This window comes from Myodes glareolus, chromosome 4, assembly GCF_982192425.1.
Source record: "Myodes glareolus chromosome 4, mMyoGla1.1, whole genome shotgun sequence".
In the NCBI taxonomy this organism is placed as follows: domain Eukaryota; kingdom Metazoa; phylum Chordata; class Mammalia; order Rodentia; family Cricetidae; genus Myodes; species Myodes glareolus.
This window is the reverse complement of record NC_142029.1, coordinates 74,957,178-74,974,809: the sequence shown is the minus strand read 5'-3', so window position 1 is coordinate 74,974,809 and position 17,632 is coordinate 74,957,178. Positions and strand designations below refer to the sequence as shown.

Below are 17,632 nucleotides of genomic sequence, written 5' to 3'. Positions count from 1 at the left end.
GCGTAGCTGTCCGTGCTTAGGAGGTGGAAAGATTGCGAGTCAGTCCTTCCCTGAGCCAGCTGCTGTGCGTTTCTCCACACTCTGGGAAATCTTCGTTCTGTCCCCATTAGCAGGGTAAACAGAGGCTCAGAGGTGTTACCTTTCTGTGCAGAAACCATGTGAGTCAGTGTCAAAGTCATCAGCTATGTTTGTGTGTGTGTGTGCAGGTGCATACACACATGTGACGTGCACGCCCGTGGAAGCCAGCTGGTAGTCTCCGACATTCTTCGAGAGCTGTTCACCTTGCTTCAGAGACGGGGTCTCTCGGTGGTATCTGGGACGCACTGAAGGGGATAGACTGGCTGACCATCAGCTCCAGGTAGCTGGCTACCTGTCTGCCACCTATCTCCTTGCCCCCAGTGCCGGGATTACACGTGGATACCACCACACCTATGTTTTACATGGCGACTGGGGACCGAACTAAGGTATTTGCGCTTGCAAGATGAGCATTTTGCCCAACTGGCCTATTTCCCAAGTCCCAAAGGTATCATTTAAACCTAGAATTTCTTGACTCCAAGGTCTTTCTTCACATCCAAAAGGCAATGTCCTCCAATGCTGCCTGCCGGGGCTGTGGTTCTCAGTACTAGCTCAGGGGACATCTTAGTTTCAAGAAGTCTGAGGTCCCTCCTGGGCAGCTGTCTGCCCTCCAACACCTCCTTGACCTTCGCCTTCTTTGTGAATGGACTTTCCATACCTTGCTGCCCCGACAGTCAGGAGTTATGTGGGGGTCAGATATCATCTAGCCATGAGCCATGTTCCCATCTCAGGATGCTATCAATGGGTCCAGAGGGCAAGATGGGGCACATGGCAGAGGGAGGGACAACCTCTGAGTTTAGCATGATCTTTGCCCTTCACTCACCAACCCCTGCCCGGGTACAGCAGAGGGGACTTCTGGGAACACAGTGGTGGGCAGAGGCTTTTGGTGGAGGTCTGGGCGGGGGGGGGGGGCATGTGACCTTCCCCTTGCCACCTCCCACCCGAATCCTGCTATTGCTGATCTGTGACTGTACCAGACTCCCCATTCCTTTCTACCCTAAGCCTCCAAGTGGCTTCTGCAGAGGCCTGTCACTGGCTCCAGGCTGTTGTCTGGGTTGTGCGGGAGAGAAGGGTCTGGAAGGTCAATGTGAAGGACTAAAGCCAGTCTGAGGCTGGAGGCTTGTCTTCTAAGCCTTTCTCCATCTCACCAGCCTCATGGGGGAAGCTAGTAACCGAGTCTTTGGCTGTGGAGGTGGAGCTAAATAGCGTAGGCAATCTCACAGGGATTTCTCAATTCTTCTGGCAGCTGGCTGCATGGCCTCCCTGCCTCAGGCTCTAGTCTAAACTGCTCAGCAGGTGACCTTTGGCCAGCTCACTGGGCCTTCTGTGCCCGCTGTCCCATCCTGGGGACAATATAAAACAGGTCAGGGCCCTCCCGCTTGCCTGATCAGTTTATCCCTAGAAGAAACTAGCTACTCCAGGTAATGCCCTTGGGGAGGACAGGAAGGGAGGGAGGGGACAGAGAGCCAAGGAAGCCTTTGCCAGCCAGCCAGGTAGCCTATGAAAGGCTTGGAATCCATGAGTAGCCTCCACCCTTGAGTTCCTGGTGGGTGGGGGAGGGCTAGAAGCTGAGGAAGGGGAGGCCACTGGACCAAAAGCCCTGCACTGGGTAGTGGCAGAGCTGACTGGAACATTGTCGCTTGCTCAGCACGCCCAGAGCCTTTGATATTCATGGCTACCCCAGACAGAAACACTGAGGTCTAGGGAGGGACAGAAACCTGATGTCACCCAGCACATCAGGGCAGAGAATGGGCAGATGTTCCATTCTGTGAAGGGTTTCTACACCCAACCTGCTGCCTTATCCTGGGACCTGGATCTCCTATAGTTCCCTGTCTGAGAGAAGATATCAGTAGGAGAAGGGCTTGGGATTCACCCCAGGGACCATGGCAGTCTCCGGGGAAGGTGAATCCTCCCACAGTATCCTCTCACAAGACAATTTCCTGCAGGTGCATAGGAGCCATGCAGCCCCGGACGCTCCTCATCGTGGCCCTCTTGGCGCTCCTGGCATCTGCTCGTGAGTTTTGGGGATTGGGGCTGGGGTTTCTATGAGAGCCGGCCTGGGGACCCTGCCCTGATGAGTGTGGCTGCGTAGGAGCTGTGGGCTGGCACGGCTCAACTCTGCTGTTTTACAGGAGCTGATGAGGTAGAAGGGTCCTTGCTGCTGGGCTCTATGCAGGGCTACATGGAACAGGCCGCCAAGAAGGTACATGATGCACTAACCAGTGTGCAGGAGTCTGAGATGGCTGTGCAGGCCAGGTATGCCTACCGGTGCTCTTCCCCTGTTTCCTCCCCGCTCCCCCTGCCCTTGTCTTGAGACTCCCACACAGAGGCTGCGGTTCCCGCCTGGGCCTCTCTGAGCCTCCTTTGTGGGGCCTTTGCTGGGTACTGTGGCTGAGGTGAGAAGCAGATCAAGCAGCCTTCTTCTGCCTCATTTGCTTCTCCTTGGAGCAGCCTAAGGTGCACAGAGCCCTTGCTGCACATTTCCATCTCCAAGCATGGGGCTAGAGGCTCGCTTGGGGAGGCACCTGCTCTAGTTTCAGCCTGTGTTTCAGGGCTCTGCCCCTGGTCCAATCTGTGTTAGACATCTGCCTACTGTGGGTCCAGTCCTCACCCCTGCCCGCTGGTCCATGGCTTTGACTGACATTTGATAATGACCTACGCAGCAAAAGATGTTGACAAATGTTCACTGTCCCCAGAACGGGCTGTGGAGAGGGTATTATTTCCCCAACTTTGCAGAGGAGAAAACTGACTCCGAGAAGTTAGGTGGCCTGGCTAGATTGCACAGCTCACGGGCCCTCCAGTAATTTTTCAAATGAGAGGTTGTCCCCCTCTGCCCCACACGTGCAGAGTCAGCAACGGGACACCTTCAGGACACTATTTGCATTGACCACAAAGACAGGCTGACCTTAAGCATCAACCTACCCTCAGGCCTGAAAGGGGTTTGATTAGGGTGGGGTGGGACAACCACGAAGATCTGGTCCAACCAGGGTAAATGGAGAACCCTACATTAGGCTGACCCTCCACCACTTTTGCCCTCTCTTCTGCCCTGGGAGTTAGCTGCAGGCATTTCCGGGGTGGTGCTAGGTGAGGTGGTGCTGATGGCTTGGGGAGCCAATCGGGTTCTGTGGTTCTAGCGGCCTGCAGGGGAACCTTTCACATGGACCTTGATGGATGCCTCTTATTGCTTTAACCCCCAGGGGTTGGATGGACGGTGGCCTCAGCTCCCTGAAAGATTACTGGAGCACCTTTACTGACAAGTTCTCCGGCCTCTGGGATTCTACCCTCAAGGCCCAACCAACCCCAGCTGCTGAGCCTTGAGACCTCTATATTCCAAATGTACCTGTATGTCCATCCTGTTTGCCTCTGGGCATGCTGGGTGTCCCCTGAAAGTTGCTTGGAAGGAAAAGTATTCTAATGTTTTCACCCCTCCCCAGACCTCACCTAAGCAGGCTGCTCCTAATAAAGCTGGATGAGAAGCTGTCATGAGTGGGGGTGTCCCACAGACCATGATGTCTGGGCAGGGGAATGAGCGGACCTGGGCTGTGCCTCCTCCGCCTCTTTAGTTGTCTCCGGGGCAGTTCTTCCTTTGTAAGTCGGACTAGTTCTGTTTACCTGCTTGCCTTGATGTGTGTAGGTGAGAGATTTGCAATTACTGCCTGTGACAAACTGTCAAGTGGAGAGACAATGTGTCTTGAGTAGGGATACCGTCTAGCTGGCACTTTAATGTCATCTTCAGAGTTGAGGTCAGATGTGATCATGAAGCCTGTGTAACTGGTTTGCGTGGTCCAGGCTCCCTGGTGCCAGTAAGCAACCTGAGAGGAAGGAAGCGAGGTGCGAGGCTGGTTGACTAAGGCTTGACCCCACCACATCACGGCTGCCTCCATTTCCTATGGAGTGGAGCACGATCCGCCCCCTCCACAGCAGGCTTGTTATGAAGATGAAATAATAGTGTTCAAAAGCACGAGAAGCAGTGTCTGTGCAGTCCAGGCGCCTGGTAAACAGCCCTCACTGTGATAGCCAAACTGCCTGACCTCTTAGACTGGCATGGAGACCCAATGTCCTGTGAATCCCAGCAGGTTGTTTACTATATTCCCACCACCCCAACGCACTGACTTCAGAGAGATCCAGGGTCACAAAACAGGTCGCCCACACTGTAGAATCAACGACCAGTGTTCAGAGAGGTGACAGGGATTGCCCTGGGTCAAGAGCAAGCACACTGCAGGGCCAGCCATCCATTTTCCACTTCGTTGTCATGGGGAAAGCCTCTGCCAGGTGTTGGGGGTTCCTTTCTGGACAGCACTGGCACAGCCAGCTGCCTGGACTGCATTCTCTCTGGAAATCCAACAGGGGCTTCTCTTCCTGACCGCCCAGAGCTGGCGGTCTCAGTGTCCACATCTGGAAGCCTTCCCGCCCAAACCTGGCTTGATACCTGTTGTCGCTCTGTGTGATTAGGGGTTTAAAGCCCATCCCTTCATCCAGGGGTTCATGAAGATACACCGGGGATGGGAATGGAGCCTTGAGAGGAGGGAGAGGAACTCCCCGGATGTGTGAAGACCACCTGCGTACCTAACACAAGGATGAAGAGGGGCCAGTTGAGTGAGAGAAAGGTTGTTCCTGTGAGAATGTGCATACACCCTCACCTGCATGAACCTGAGTACTTGGTTACACTTAAAAAAAAAATTTTTTTTTTAAGTAATTGTGTGCACCCACAGCAGGCTGGTCTAAATAATGAATAACCCGGGCTTGGTTTGTAGCTGAGTTGGTAGAAGGCCTGCCTGGCAAGCACAAAGCTCTGGGTTTGAACCCCAGCACTACATAAACTTGGCGTGGTGGTACAGCCCTGTACCCCTGTACCCAGCACTTGGGAGATGGAGGCAGGAAGATGAGAAGTTAAAGAGCATCGTTGGCTGCAGAATGAGTTTGAGGCCAGTCTGGTCTGCCCGAGACACTGTCTCAGGAGGAAATGAATAAATAAGTAACTAAACAAGGCCTGGCAAGATGGCTCAAGTGGCAGAGGCATTTGCTACGCTAATCCTGGTGACCTGAGCTCGGTCTTTGGGACCCACATGGTGGACAAAGAGAACTCCTGTACGTTGTCCTCTGAGTGCCACATGTGTTCTGTGGCACATGAAAATCCACACATACTAAATAAATATAGTAAAACTTTAAATTACACTTATTTATATTTGTGTGTGTGTGTGTGGGGGGGTGACTCCCAAGTACTGAATTCAAGTTCTCGGGCTTGGTGGCAGTTGCCTCTACTTTGTGAGCCAGCCATCTTACTAGTCCACTGTAATAAAAGTTTGTTTTGTTTTTCAAGACAGGGTTTCTCCATGTTGCCCTGGCTGTCCTGGTTCTCTGTAGATCAGTTTGGCCTCGAACTCACAGAGATCCTCCTCTGCCTCTTGAGTGTTGGGATTGAAGGTGCACCACACAGTGACTAACTTCAGCATCAGCCTCCCCAGCAGACATGGACATTCGCGATTTGGAGATGGATGTGAAGGCCTCTCTAATAAACGTGGGGATCAGCACCACGAAGGGTTTTAGCTCAGCTGGCAGGTAGAGTGGCTAAAGCCACTGTGACCGCTGCCTTTCACAGCCAGCCGGTTTCTGAGGGGGAGGAGGGGGTAATGACTGCGTGGGAGTCTTGCCGGAGCGAAAGAAAAAGAGAAGTTTGTTGAGGGGTTTGGAGTTCGTTCATGAGAGAGGGTTAAGTTCTAGGCATTTTATTTGCCCTTGTCCAATAATTCCAGTCTCTTTGGCTAATTGAGTGATCCTGGCTCTAGGGAGTGGAAGATGCTCACCCATCGTCTGCCCAGATAGACCCCACCTGGAAACACTCTGGCAGAGGAAACCTGTCCTTTCAAAGCCAGTTCTGTTCCCAGTCACTCCCAATCTGGGCCTCAGCACTAGTGGTTTGAGCCTCTGTGGGAGCACTTTTCAAGGGGCTCCCTGTTACTTTGCCTGGCCATCTATTTCCCTCCGAGCCTTCTTAGGACAGGGAGTCAGTCTCACACTCTTAATCAGCCTTGTGCCCAGCTTGAATGAGCTTGGAAAACTGAGGAGTTCTGTATAAAGGAATCCCCATTGCAGTACCTCGTACCCACATCTTTGAATGTCCCTTTAGCGATCTCCCTGTGTCCCCCAAAGAAAGAAGCCATCCCACTTTTGGAAAGATTTATTCTAAGAAAGCTAATGCAGGGGTGGGGAGCGGAGGTGGGCTCCTCACTGGGCGCTCAGCTTCTTGCTGGCTTCGTCGATCATACTCATTAATCTGACCCTGAAGCTCTCCAGCACCGGCATCACGCCCTGGCGCAGGTCCTCCAGAGCGGGTTTGGCCTTCTCGCTGAACGTCTTCAGGTGTTCGGCGGCCTTGGTGTGGTAGTCAGCCAGGGTGGCGCTGTCCTTGAGTTGGGTCAGGCGCTCAGCCAGGCGGTCGCGCATCTGGTCGCTGTAGGGCGCCAACTTTGTGCGCAGAGTGTCAACGTGCTGGCGCATGCGGTCACGAAGATCCTCGCCCACAGGGGCCAGCTTCTCCTGCAGCTCCTGCATCTTCTGGCGCGCGCCCTCACGCAGCTCGATGCCCAGAGGCTCCACTTTCTGGCGGTAGAGAGCCATCTCCTCCTGCCACTTGCTCTGGAATTGTTCCAGATAAGGCTGCACCTTCGTCTTCACATCTTCCAGGTCCTTGTTCATCTCCTGCCTCAGCCAATCTGTGTCCTTTTCCAGTTTATCCCAGAACTCCTGAGTCACTGGGCCCAGCTGTTCCTGCAGGCGACCCACGGTTGAGCCCAGGGTGTCCCAGTTCTCCAGGAGATTCAGGCTGGAGGAAGAGAGAGCAGCTGAGCGATGGCCCCAGGCATCCTGCACTGCCCCAGGCTCTGGGGGCAGTCCTGGGTGCCACCTGTTTCCTAACGTGCAAGCGCCCTTCTAACTCCCTACCCCTGCTTTCACATCCTTCTGTACACATGGCCTGAGGTACCAAGGACACAGATGGGGATTGGTGCCTGTTGCCAGGCCAGTTCCCTTTTTGTGCTGCCTGATCAGTACTGAGGGTTACCCAGGGGAAGGGAATTTTGCATTCATAGGCAGAAAGAGGGGCTGTGGTTACCCACCACCCAGGTGAATCCCCATCCCTAATGCTCCATTGGAACCTGCCATCGTGCCCAAATGGTAGGCTAGCAGGTGAAGATTTGGCCAGGCAAGTTACAGCATCTTCTCACAGGCCTCTTTGCCCACCCTAGACGGACAACCTTTGCCCTGCTCCAAGGTCCCAGGCTGGGTCCTTTCTTACTTCAGCTGTTTGCCCAAGGCGGAGGTTTCAAACTGGGACACATAGTCTCTGCCGCTGTCTTTGATGGCATCCACATACATAGTGGTGAAATCCTTCACTCTGTCCCAAGGGCTCTGGGGTGGCTCATCTTGCTGCCAGAAGTGCCGAGCCTGGCTCCCTGGAGATGGAGGGGAGACCTATGTCAGGCTAGCTCTGGGCTGGGGTCTGAGCTGAAGAGTCAGGAAGGAGACCAGAGAGAATTCTGTTCTCTGCCCAGAAAGGTAGGCCATGGGGGCCTAAGCAGAAGCCCACTCCACTCCAACTGTTGCTTCCCTAGGTTGGAGGTACCTACCCGTCAGGAAGAGCACAGCCACGGCCAGCACCACGGCTTTCATCCTGAAGGGTGTGGGTGACCTGAAGAAATAGAATTGCTGGGCTGAAGGGGAGCCCCTGTCATGTAGGAGCCCCACACTTGCACCCCACATTCAAGCCAGTGGAAGAATAAAGGTCTAGAGTGGGAAGAGGTCCCAGATACCCACAGAGTGGAACATCCCTTGGGAGGCACTAGGGAGCCAGAGCAGCCTAGGGCAGGTAGCCAGTCTCACTTACCTCCCTGGAGCTCTCCAAGTCTTGGAGTGAGTGCCCAGCTCTTCTCCCCTGGCCTATTTATGTCGTAGGCAGGAGCTGGGCTGGAAGACTGATAAGCCCAACCCTGGCCCTCTCTCTGCTTACTTGTCCTGACGATGTGGAACTTAAGAGTTCAAGGATCAGTTGCGTTCCTGAGGCTGGGCAAACAGAGTGGGCAAACAGGAAGCTGCGGGGGCTGCAGAGCTGAGATCAAGGGTTCAGGTGAGGGCGGCAGTGGAGTGGCTGCACACTCAGGGGGTTCTCAGGGTTAAGGCAGCCAACCATCCTTTTCCTGTACTTCTATGTGGGGAGCAGGGTGGGGGTTAGGGAACTTCGGGCTCCAGCACTCACACTCCCTCTCCAAAGGAGTTGATCCTTTCACCTCATCCTGGCCCCCCAGGTAGGGTATGCATCTCTGCAGATGCCACGTGCCTGAGAGGCCTCCCATCCCTAAATCCAAGAACAGCTGAGGTGCCATGAAATTGCCTCATGGTGAATTACTTCATGGGTGAAATGCAGAGGGGTTCAGGGTCCCAGACTAAGGGTGAAGACCCCTCTGACACTTCAGAAGACATGAGACCAGCATGGAATTGTCAGCTCCTTTCTCCTCTCCTCCTTTCTCCCCCCTGCTTTTCTTCTTTTTGGAGACAAGGTCTTTCTTTGTAGCTCAAGCCTACCTCCAACCCAAGATGTCCTGCCTCATCCTTCAAGCGCTAGAATATGGCACCAAGCCTAGCTTTAAAGTGTGTGTGTGTGTGTTTTGCTGGGGATGGAAACCAAGGCCGTGCACATGCTAGACAAGGCATCTACTACTGTTTTATCTCAGACTGCCGAGGTTTTGTTATGTGTAGATGTTACCCAGCCTCCACTCCAAAGACAACCTTACCATTTACCATGACCACCAAAAGGGGCTGATGTAGTTCAATTACCATAGCCTCCCCAGAGTGGTGAGGGCCTAGGCTCCATCCCCAGTACGGGAGAGCTGGGAAGCTGGGTATGGGAGGCTGAGCATGGTGACTCATGTATTCAATCCTTGCACGAGGTTTCAAAACCAGCCTTGGCTACATAGCAAGTTTTGAGGTTAGTCTGAGATACATGAGACTATCTTAAAAAGCCCAGATCATCCATGAAACCGCATAATGGAACCTGTGCATTACCAAGCTAAGAGGAACTTTTGAGATCATCTGTTCAGACCTCGCCTATGAAGTTGCTTCTAGATGAGGAATTAGTTGGCAAGAGTGGGAGGAATTTGCTGTGTCCCACATCTCTCAGCCTTAGAGGCAGGGCAGGGATGGACCTTGAGCCCAGGTCTTTGCACTTGGGACTCAGGGAAGGCATGTGCTCTGTCCATCTTCCTAGGAAACTCCCCAACTCTCTAGAAATCGGCCAGGAGTCTCTTCCAGCTCTGGGAGTGGCTGGGTTCCAGCCGCTCCCATCCTAGGAGGCTCTGGAACCAGAAAGAACCTTGGTTTCAACCTGGGCTTTGCTATGTATTCTCCAGGTGACCTGGATGAGTTACATAACCTCCCATCCCTGGGCTTCTTATCTGCTAAGTGAAGATAATGACAGAACACGCCATGCCTTCGTTATGATCCCAGTCACCGTGTGGGAAGCACAATGACAGGATGGAGATGCTGTGCACTTCCTGATGCCAGGAACCGCTGTCTGTTGCCTAACATGGAAAATGTGACTAAGGGACTTGAGCTGAAAGGCAGCCTGGAATATCCAGAGGGCACAGTAATCACAAGGGCCTTTCAACATGCAAGAGGAGGCTGGAGGGCCAAAGCCAAGGAAAAATTTTGAGAACGGAAGCAAGGGGTAGAGCAATGTGAGTGCTGGCAGCGATGATGAGCCAAGGGGTACCGGCTGACCATCCATGGATGCTGGGGGAAGCCAAGGTGCACATTTTTCTGAATGAAAACTCCTAAGTTTTCAGAAGGAACATCACTCTGCTGTGTGTTTAGAAGTTCAGAAGTTTAAACCATGAACTTGAGCTATCTCCAGAGCTTGAGATAGTTGTGTTGTGTAAACCATGAGACTTGAACATGTGCACAAAACTGTTGAAAGGTAACCAGCAGCAAATGGCAAGTGTTCCATTTCACCGCCATGAACACATTTGCATTATAGGCTAAAGCCTGTGACCCCCAGCTGCTGGCAGAAGAAACGGGACAAGGCGAGTGCCTGGTTTGTAGGTGCTGTGATGCAAGACACCTTTCCCAGGACCAAACCATGTCTGTGGGGGCATGCAGAGGGAGGTGGCCTGCTTGAGAGAATGATGAAAGCTGCCCCTTTGAGGGGCAGCTTCTTAGATATGTCTGGGGGTGGGGCAGGAATCTGAGCAGCTTACCTGTTGGCCTCCAGCCTGCCCTGCAGTCTTGTCTTTCTCTTTGGCTCATTACTGAAATCATGGTTGCTAACTCATTGAGCTAATATATGCTCAGTTCCGTGGTCATCAACTCACTTCCAGTTACTTTGAGACATCCCATTAGGCTGGAGGTCAGCTTTCTCCCTTAGTAATTTACCTGTCAGAAAACTGCAGCTCAGAGCTGCTAAGGCCTTTATTGCTCCTCAGCCTTGAGATGGTGCCGGTGGGGCCATGAATCAGGCCTGGCTTCTAGTTCTCGGATGGTGGCTTCTGACTTCCGAAGCCTTCATATTCTTTTCAGGGACATTGTGGCTCAGGGATTGGGATCCAAGACATCAGAGTACAGAACTCTGGGACAACCTGTTACCGCGTATTAAACGTGCTCCTGTCTTGGTATGTAGCCCAGGCTGCTCTCATACTTGGGGTAATCTGCCTTGGCTTCCTGTGCTAAGGTTCCAGGTGTACATACCACGCTCATTTTCTTCCCCCGTCCCCATCACACTTCCTTGCTAGTGTCTGTCACTTTATCACAGGACATTTGGCATAAGCCAGTCTAAACATTGCCTTTCTGGACAGGAAGTCCTTCTAGACAGGAAGTCCTTCTGGGCAGATCAACAATAAAATGGGGTCATCCTAGATTGAGACTAGGGTTGGCCACTGTGAGGTGTTGGGTGCCCAGGGCTGGTCCAGGGAGTGGAGACAGTGCCATCATTATGGGTTCTACCACCACCACCACTCCCTCATCTCGGGAGCCTCCACACTGACTTCTGAACTGGGCAAGAGCTGGGATCCCCTAACACTTGTGGGAGTGCTGGCAGCTTCAGGAGTCATGAATGTAGCCCATTTCACAACTTCTGTCTCAACACAGCTGATTATCTGTACAGGGCAGTGCAGTGACTCTGTCCTTGCTGGGCCTGGCACCAGAGACTTGCCAAACATTTATTGGATGAATGACATTGGTACACTAAAGGCTCCCAGACTGGCAAAGGGTTATAGGAAGGCACAGGCCTTCACTGGTGCCAGCCGCTTCTAGAAACATGTACCTGATAAGAGATGGTGCTAGTAGGGATGGGGAGCTCGGGCTGGGGAGGGTCTCCCTAAGCAGGCTGGATCCCCAAGGTTTCCTGATGGACAACCCTCTTACAGTGAGGGTACTGTCACCAACTCTGCATATTGCTTCTGTCTCCTGCTCAGGAGACTTAAGGATTTTGTGGTTGAGTGGGTGGGGCCTGGCGCCAGAACAAAGTCAGCCAGGAGGCCCCCTTCCCTGAGCCAGGAGAGTGAATCCTGCTGCCCTGGATACCCACCCTACCTCTAGCTGAAGGCACCTGGTGATGCTGCCAGAAGCACCTGTGGCAAAAGGTGTACTGACTTCTTGGGAGTCCTTAAGGCCCATTACCAGCTCCAAACCCAGCTTGCCTCTAGCAGCAGTGTGCCCAGCTTCAGGACTTCCAGGAGCTCGCCAGAGATGGCACCCTCTCCTCTGAACAATTCCACTGCAATTTGGGGCTCAAAGGCTTTCCCATGTGCCCCTCTCTGAAAGATTTTTATCTGTATGAGTGTACGCCATCTGTGTACTGGTGTCTGTGGAGTGTCAGAACCCTTGGAACTGGAGTTCTAGGTGGAGTGAGTTTCAGGAAGTTGGTGCTCTTAACCACTGAGCCATCCTTCCAGCCTCTCATTCTTTCTAAATGCCCGATATTCACAGTCATTGAGCTTTCTCCTCACAAGACCTGACCCTCTCAGCCGTGCCTGGGACCTGTTGGAAATTCTGCCCTGTACTGGAATCCGGGCACGGACAGAGGAAAATAATAGGAAAAACCCCTCTCTGTCCTATGCTTGATATCATATCATCCAGCTAGCTGAGGTCACCCCATAAAGATTCCAGCCAGGGTCAACTCAAGGCTCTCCTTCCTGAGCACCCCAAGGAATCCATTTTCTACCCAATTCTGCAAACACAAATGTGTCCCTGCTGAGAGGTTAGAGTCCATGTTGCTGTCTGGGACACAGATGAGGCTGATTTGCCAGGCTCAGAAGGCAAGAAGACAGGAGTGTTGCTCAGAGCCCCACCCTAAGCCTGGGGATTTCTCCAGACACCTGCGTCCCTCCATCCCTACCCCATGTGGTTCCCCCAGCTAGACTCTGAACTGTCAGGCAAATAGCATATCAGTGTTAGAACATAATAAGGATTTTATTTCCACAACCTCCTACTGTCCAACCAAGTTACTAAGTTGTAAATGTCCCACACAAACAAGGACAAAATGTCTTAGCAACTTGAAGCTGGAGAATGTTTTAAGCCTTTTTTTTTTTTTTTTAAAGTTTAACAGAAATGAGAAAGAAAAAATACTTCTTACATTTTCAAAGAACAGAAATAGCAAAGTATATTCATATACATTCAACATATATTGCGCATATTGGTTACTACAATATAAAGCAATGGTGATCTTGAAAATATTTTGCAACATGGCACGGTTAATAGGCTCACTGGCTTTCATCTGGGTGGCTCTGGAGGGTGGCGTCTGTTCTTCCATCAATCCAGTACCATGTAAACAGGTCAGCCCAGCATGCGGAGCAGCAGGGCGCGCCCGGGACATCAGAGTTGGACTGAGCATAGAAGTCAACAATGGCTCTTCAAGCTTTCTTGGGAAGTCAGACTTCTGGTGGGTAATTGGTGACCCCATGAAGTGGATGGGAGATCGGAGGATATGGGACCATGGAACGGGTCCCTAGCAAAGCTCTTGCATTGAAAACAATTCCAGGGACAGTGGGCTCGGAAGCAAGCTGCCGGTGTCAGTGGAGAAGGGTAAGTTGTGTGGGGACCCTGCTGGCAACATCCAGATACCATGCTAGGCAACTGCTTTCTTCTGTGCAAATGCAGAGGCTGGAGAGCTCTGGCTCTCAGAAACGAGGGTTAAGAGTCAGAACAGGGACCATTCCTCACTGGTTTTGAGAACCAGGAGAGAACAAGACCTCACTTGGCCCCCAGGCTGCTGAGGAGACTTTGGTTCTATCAGCAGAGAGAGAAAGGTAATGACACAAACACTAGTAGCTATTGCGTATGTGCTGCTTCAGGTGGGGAAGGGGGGGCCACTGCATCCATCAATGGCACAGAAGAGTGGCTCACAATGTTAATGCCAAGGAAAACGCTTCAACAGAAGGTGCAAGCCACAGTTCAATAGCACAGAATCTGGTTAAACATTTCTCTTTTAAACAAAAATTACTTTTGTCTTTATTAATAATAACAATAACAATAATATCAACATTTACCAAAAACAATTCCTACATGATCAAGAATTAAGATGTAGGGGCCGAGGATGCTAGGGAGAGGGGAAAGTTAAGGGACTCCGCACAACCTCCTATTCTTGTCTGTGGCAGAGGCTGAAAGGGAAAGGCATATATGCACACTCATATATATGCACACATGACTGGACCAAGGGTCCTTTTTACAACGCAGCAGAGAATAAGAATGGAGGCCACACAAACAGTACAGTGCACCCCTGCTGGGTGTTCACTCATGGGGGAGCCAGCTAGATGGTGGCTAGAGGGGAGCTGAGCCACACTGGGGGCCCACACTGAGCATCCTGGTTGGCAACCTTCAGCAACAGGCCATTCAGCCTACAATGGGTTCAGATGGAATTCTGCTGGGCCAGATACAGTTCTAGTGAAGCCCAGCAGGAGACCGTGCCAGGTTCCAGACTCGGGTTTCTTTTTCTCTTTTACACACTCACTCTCAGTCACTGAGCTCTGGTCTGGCACTTGTTCCTAGCAGACTGGAGCAGAGAGTGTGAGCCTGGTCTGGGATGGAGGCTGCAGAAGGGAGGGTCCTGATGTTCAGTCCCTGAATACTAACCACTGGCTCCTCTGCCTCAGAAATGGAAAGGGAAAAACAAAACCAAGAGGGAGGGAGGGAAGGAGGGAGGGAGAGAGGGAGGGAGGGAGGGAGAGAGAACGAACTAGCCTAGGGAAGGAGGGGTGGGGAAGGAAGAGAAGAAAATCACCTCCAAAGGAAAATTCCCAAAACAAAATACAAGCAAACCTCCAAACACCAGAAACTCAATTCAAGCACACCAGATGTCGGTTCACGGAAGACGGAGCACACGGATTTCTTGTTTATTTCCTTGGTGCCTTGGTCATACAAGCAAGCATGGCAAAAGCCCCTCGTAACCCAAACGACGGCCTACTGGTGCCCAGTGTGGGGAAAGGGGCTGCACTGTTCTGGCCTTGACACGGATGGCACAGTGGTGCGACGCTGCTGGACACTGTTGGTTCACAATCAGCCTCCTCCTCCTCGAGCTGTACACAGACCTGTGAAGCAGACACAGGGCTACTCTGAAGGAGTGCACTCCTCCCTCTTTCTAATGGCACTGGGGATGGAACTCAAGATTCTGTATGTGCTATGCATGTGTTCTATCAGCAAGCCACATGCCTGAAGGTCTTTGGTGAAGTTTTTAGGTGTCATTGCATGAGCCCTGCCACACTGAGGCTCTGCCATGCCTCTGGCCATGCTTCACTTTCCTCAGGTCTTTCTGTTTCTGTACAAATAGAGCTACTTGAACCCTCCACGCAACCTCTGTTAAGCCAGAAGTGCCCATTGGCCCGCTGACTTTTCAGCATGGGTTTCAGACTATATATCCTTTGTCTACTCCTTACCAAGTCCACCTGGGGCTGCAGCTGGAGTTCTGTGGTAGAGTACTTGCCTAGTCCTAGGTTCTATGCCCAGCACCAAAACGCCAAAACAACAACAATGAATGAAAGGAGCCTGGCTGGATCTGTTCTTTGTTGTGTTTCGCACTTCAGGATGGAGCATAAAGATTAGCTCTTTCTTAGTGTGCTGGCCAAAGGTCACCGGCTTCTGTCCTTTGCAGCTATAGCTCACTGGATCTCAGAAGGGACATAGCATCTACAACACAAGGTGGGCCATGTACCTTTGCTCTATGATAAAAACTAACATAGTTCTTAATGAACACAGCAGGCAGATGGGAGGCTGCAGGGAAAGAGTGACACTTGAATGGAATGGACGTGCTGAAGGGATCAGGGCTGGCACTGGGCCACGGGGCTGCCTGGGCCCTGGCCAAGGTGGCACTCACTCTCCATATCCTGCTACACGCCAGCCTGCTCCATGCTGAAGGAGACCTCGGGGTGCTTGTGGCTGAGCAGGATGTCTGTAACACACGTGGATGGATAGCGAGAGGAGTTCAAATGCTGGCTGCCATCACTCAGGCCTGGGTGCTCGTGACCTCCCAGACTCACCCCACATTCTGCAAGACCAAAAAGAACATGCGAGACAGGTGAGGGAGGGAAGTAAGTGGGACAAGAGAGAGAAGGCACCCGCCTAGCAAACCCAGACTGATTCCCATCCAGACTCAGGCAACAGCAGGCCCTTCAGACGCAAGGGACCCTTCCTGACCACCTTCCCTCCTCTTTACCACGCTCTTGAGCAATTGACATATGGGGGAGAAGATGAGAAACCCCTCTGGGGCCTTTTCTTAGAGTTGGTGGGAAGGAGGACTGTAGTGAGTGCCCACAAGGAGCCAGGCCAGGACACTCTTTCCTGGGCATTGCACTCTACCCACAGGAGGCCAGTACCCCTCAAGACACAAGGTAGGCCGTGTATCTTGATGTCTTCACAGATAAGGACTTGGGACCAGGAAGGTCAAGACTGCCGGCAAAGCTTAGGAACGTCTATCACCTGTCTATCACCAGGCCTCTATTTATGTTCTCTTGCTTTGGCTCCATAGAGAAACAGAAACACTCGACTAGGGAATGAGGCCCTCTGAGGAGATACAGAAAGAGAGCTATTACTGAAGGTGCCTCCGGATGCAGCTTGGACTGCAATGGCCCTGTGCTGACAGAAGCCAGAGTCCCTTACATACACACTCTTGGGGATGTGGGGGGGAGCGACACTGTGTGTGGCTCTTCACACAGTACACTGTTTCCACAGAGGTCTGGAGCAGTCCCCTGGGGAACTGCCCAGGGGTGCCCCAGGTCTTACCTTCATCTTCCCCATCCTGAAACTGCTGGCTGCCCATGAGTGAAGACTGACTGAGAACCGCGTCCGCCATTCGGGCGGAACTTAGTGCCTTTCCTGCCACCAGGCTCATTCCTGGCAAGGTATCCAGCTGCACCTGCAGGGAACAGGAGGAGTGAGGCTGCCACTCTCAGGGAACCCCTGTTCCTTCCACAGTAGCTCAGGCAAAGCGTGTCCTGGGCTACCACTCCAAAACGCCCTTCCTGTACAGCACAGGGCTGCCAGCTGCGTTCTGAGGTGACAGCCCTGTTCTTGAGTTCCTGTGTGACACGGCGGCTGCTGGGCATGTAAAGGGCATATGATATAAGAACTAAATTTGAAATTTTGTGTGACTTTAACATAGTCACATTTGAATAGCCACAAATGACTGGCTGGTGGCTGGCACCTTGGAGCACCATGGCTGCTGTGTTCCAGTTGACAGGCGGTGCAATGACAGGTCAATGCTCAAAAAAGACAAAGACAGCCAAACAGTTGCCAGAAAAAGAACTGAGGGTTCATAGTGGGGCCTGGGCCAAGATTTCTGGGAGAGGTTAAGACCCCAGATGTCAGCTCATTTGATTCCTAAGTCTAACATTTGGATGAAAGATTATCCTGGGATGTCACCAGAGTTAAGGCTTGTCTGTTACGAAGAATCAAAGAAATGTCCCACAGCCCGCAGAGGGCTGGACTCTGAGAAGATGGTGGAAGGGGAAGCTCTACTTTAAAGTTCAGATTGGCACCATCCCACCTCTCAGCAGGGGCCAACATACGTATGCATCGTCGCTGTTCTGGATCGTGTGGTGTCTCTGGAGGGTCCGGGACCTGAGAGGCTCACTGACTGAGGGCCGCGATGGATACCCAAGCCCATTGTGATCTGGCAGCTCCATTGCTTGTCCTGGAGAACTTCTATCCATGCAGTTCCCTATGACAGACTCTAGGAAACACAGCACAACAGGGTGAACAGGTGTCAATCAGTGATGCCAACTCCCATGTAGCCCCTTGCAAGAGACGATTGAGAGGAGAACCACAATTGCCCAACTGCCAATGCCAGCCAGCTGGCACTGGTGTTAGAGGCGCTGGACCTGGCTTAGCTTGTGTTTGCTCCTACATCAGAGGGAGAACCCAGAGCTGCCAGGGCTTCCAGACTGTATCTCATGGACACAACTTCTGCCTTAGCACCACCCCAGTCTCTCCTGTTCTCACGGCCACTTCTGACACTGCTCACGGCTCCTTCACCTTGCGTAAAGTGCTTGCACACAGCTGTGCTTGACCTCACTCCTCATGG

The 17,632-nt window shown here is 52.3% G+C and overlaps 3 protein-coding genes across 4 annotated transcripts in view; 1 reads left to right on the top strand and 2 right to left on the bottom strand.

Moving 5' to 3' along the window:
• Window positions 1–1,397: 1,397 nt before the first annotated feature.
• Apoc3 (apolipoprotein C3) lies at window positions 1,398–3,561 on the top strand. Its single transcript, XM_048417096.2, has 4 exons — window positions 1,398–1,496; window positions 2,022–2,089; window positions 2,208–2,331; window positions 3,273–3,561. The coding sequence occupies exons 2-4, from the start codon at window positions 2,035–2,037 to the stop codon at window positions 3,391–3,393; spliced, it is 300 nt and encodes a 99-aa protein (XP_048273053.1). The 5' UTR covers window positions 1,398–1,496; window positions 2,022–2,034; the 3' UTR covers window positions 3,394–3,561.
• Window positions 3,562–6,238: 2,677 nt separating this feature from the next.
• On the bottom strand, window positions 6,239–8,052 carry Apoa1 (apolipoprotein A1). Its single transcript, XM_048417095.3, has 4 exons — window positions 7,958–8,052; window positions 7,701–7,762; window positions 7,370–7,526; window positions 6,239–6,898 (listed from the first exon to the last, which is right to left on the bottom strand). Exons 2-4 carry the CDS (start codon window positions 7,741–7,743, stop codon window positions 6,301–6,303), a joined length of 798 nt encoding a protein of 265 aa, XP_048273052.3. The 5' UTR covers window positions 7,744–7,762; window positions 7,958–8,052; the 3' UTR covers window positions 6,239–6,300.
• A 4,460-nt stretch (window positions 8,053–12,512) lies between these two features.
• The window catches only part of Sik3 (SIK family kinase 3), a 207,249-nt gene continuing 202,129 nt past the window's right edge, over window positions 12,513–17,632 (bottom strand). For both annotated transcript variants that reach the window (XM_048417531.3, XM_048417532.3), the window contains 4 exons: window positions 17,118–17,281; window positions 16,333–16,465; window positions 15,428–15,598; window positions 12,513–14,645 (listed from right to left, as the gene is read on the bottom strand). In XM_048417531.3, coding sequence (XP_048273488.2) covers window positions 15,441–15,598; window positions 16,333–16,465; window positions 17,118–17,281 — 455 coding nt within the window. In that variant the 3' untranslated portion in view covers window positions 12,513–14,645; window positions 15,428–15,440. The remainder of the gene's footprint in view (window positions 14,646–15,427; window positions 15,599–16,332; window positions 16,466–17,117; window positions 17,282–17,632) is intronic.

What these genes read in the sequence shown, in the direction of transcription:
- Apoa1 (XM_048417095.3), bottom strand. Translation starts at nt 7,743, where the DNA reads ATGAAAGCCGTGGTGCTGGCCGTGGCTGTGCTCTTCCTGACGG. An exon ending in GGCTGTGCTCTTCCTGACGG is followed by an intron (nt 7,527 to 7,700) that starts GTAGGTACCTCC and finishes CTCCATCTCCAG; the next exon opens with GGAGCCAGGCTCGGCACTTC. An exon ending in GCCTTGGGCAAACAGCTGAA is followed by an intron (nt 6,899 to 7,369) that starts GTAAGAAAGGAC and finishes CTCTTCCTCCAG; the next exon opens with CCTGAATCTCCTGGAGAACT.
- Apoc3 (XM_048417096.2), top strand. Translation starts at nt 2,035, where the DNA reads ATGCAGCCCCGGACGCTCCTCATCGTGGCCCTCTTGGCGCTCCTGGCA. An exon ending in GGCGCTCCTGGCATCTGCTC is followed by an intron (nt 2,090 to 2,207) that starts GTGAGTTTTGGG and finishes GCTGTTTTACAG; the next exon opens with GAGCTGATGAGGTAGAAGGG. An exon ending in GAGATGGCTGTGCAGGCCAG is followed by an intron (nt 2,332 to 3,272) that starts GTATGCCTACCG and finishes TTTAACCCCCAG; the next exon opens with GGGTTGGATGGACGGTGGCC.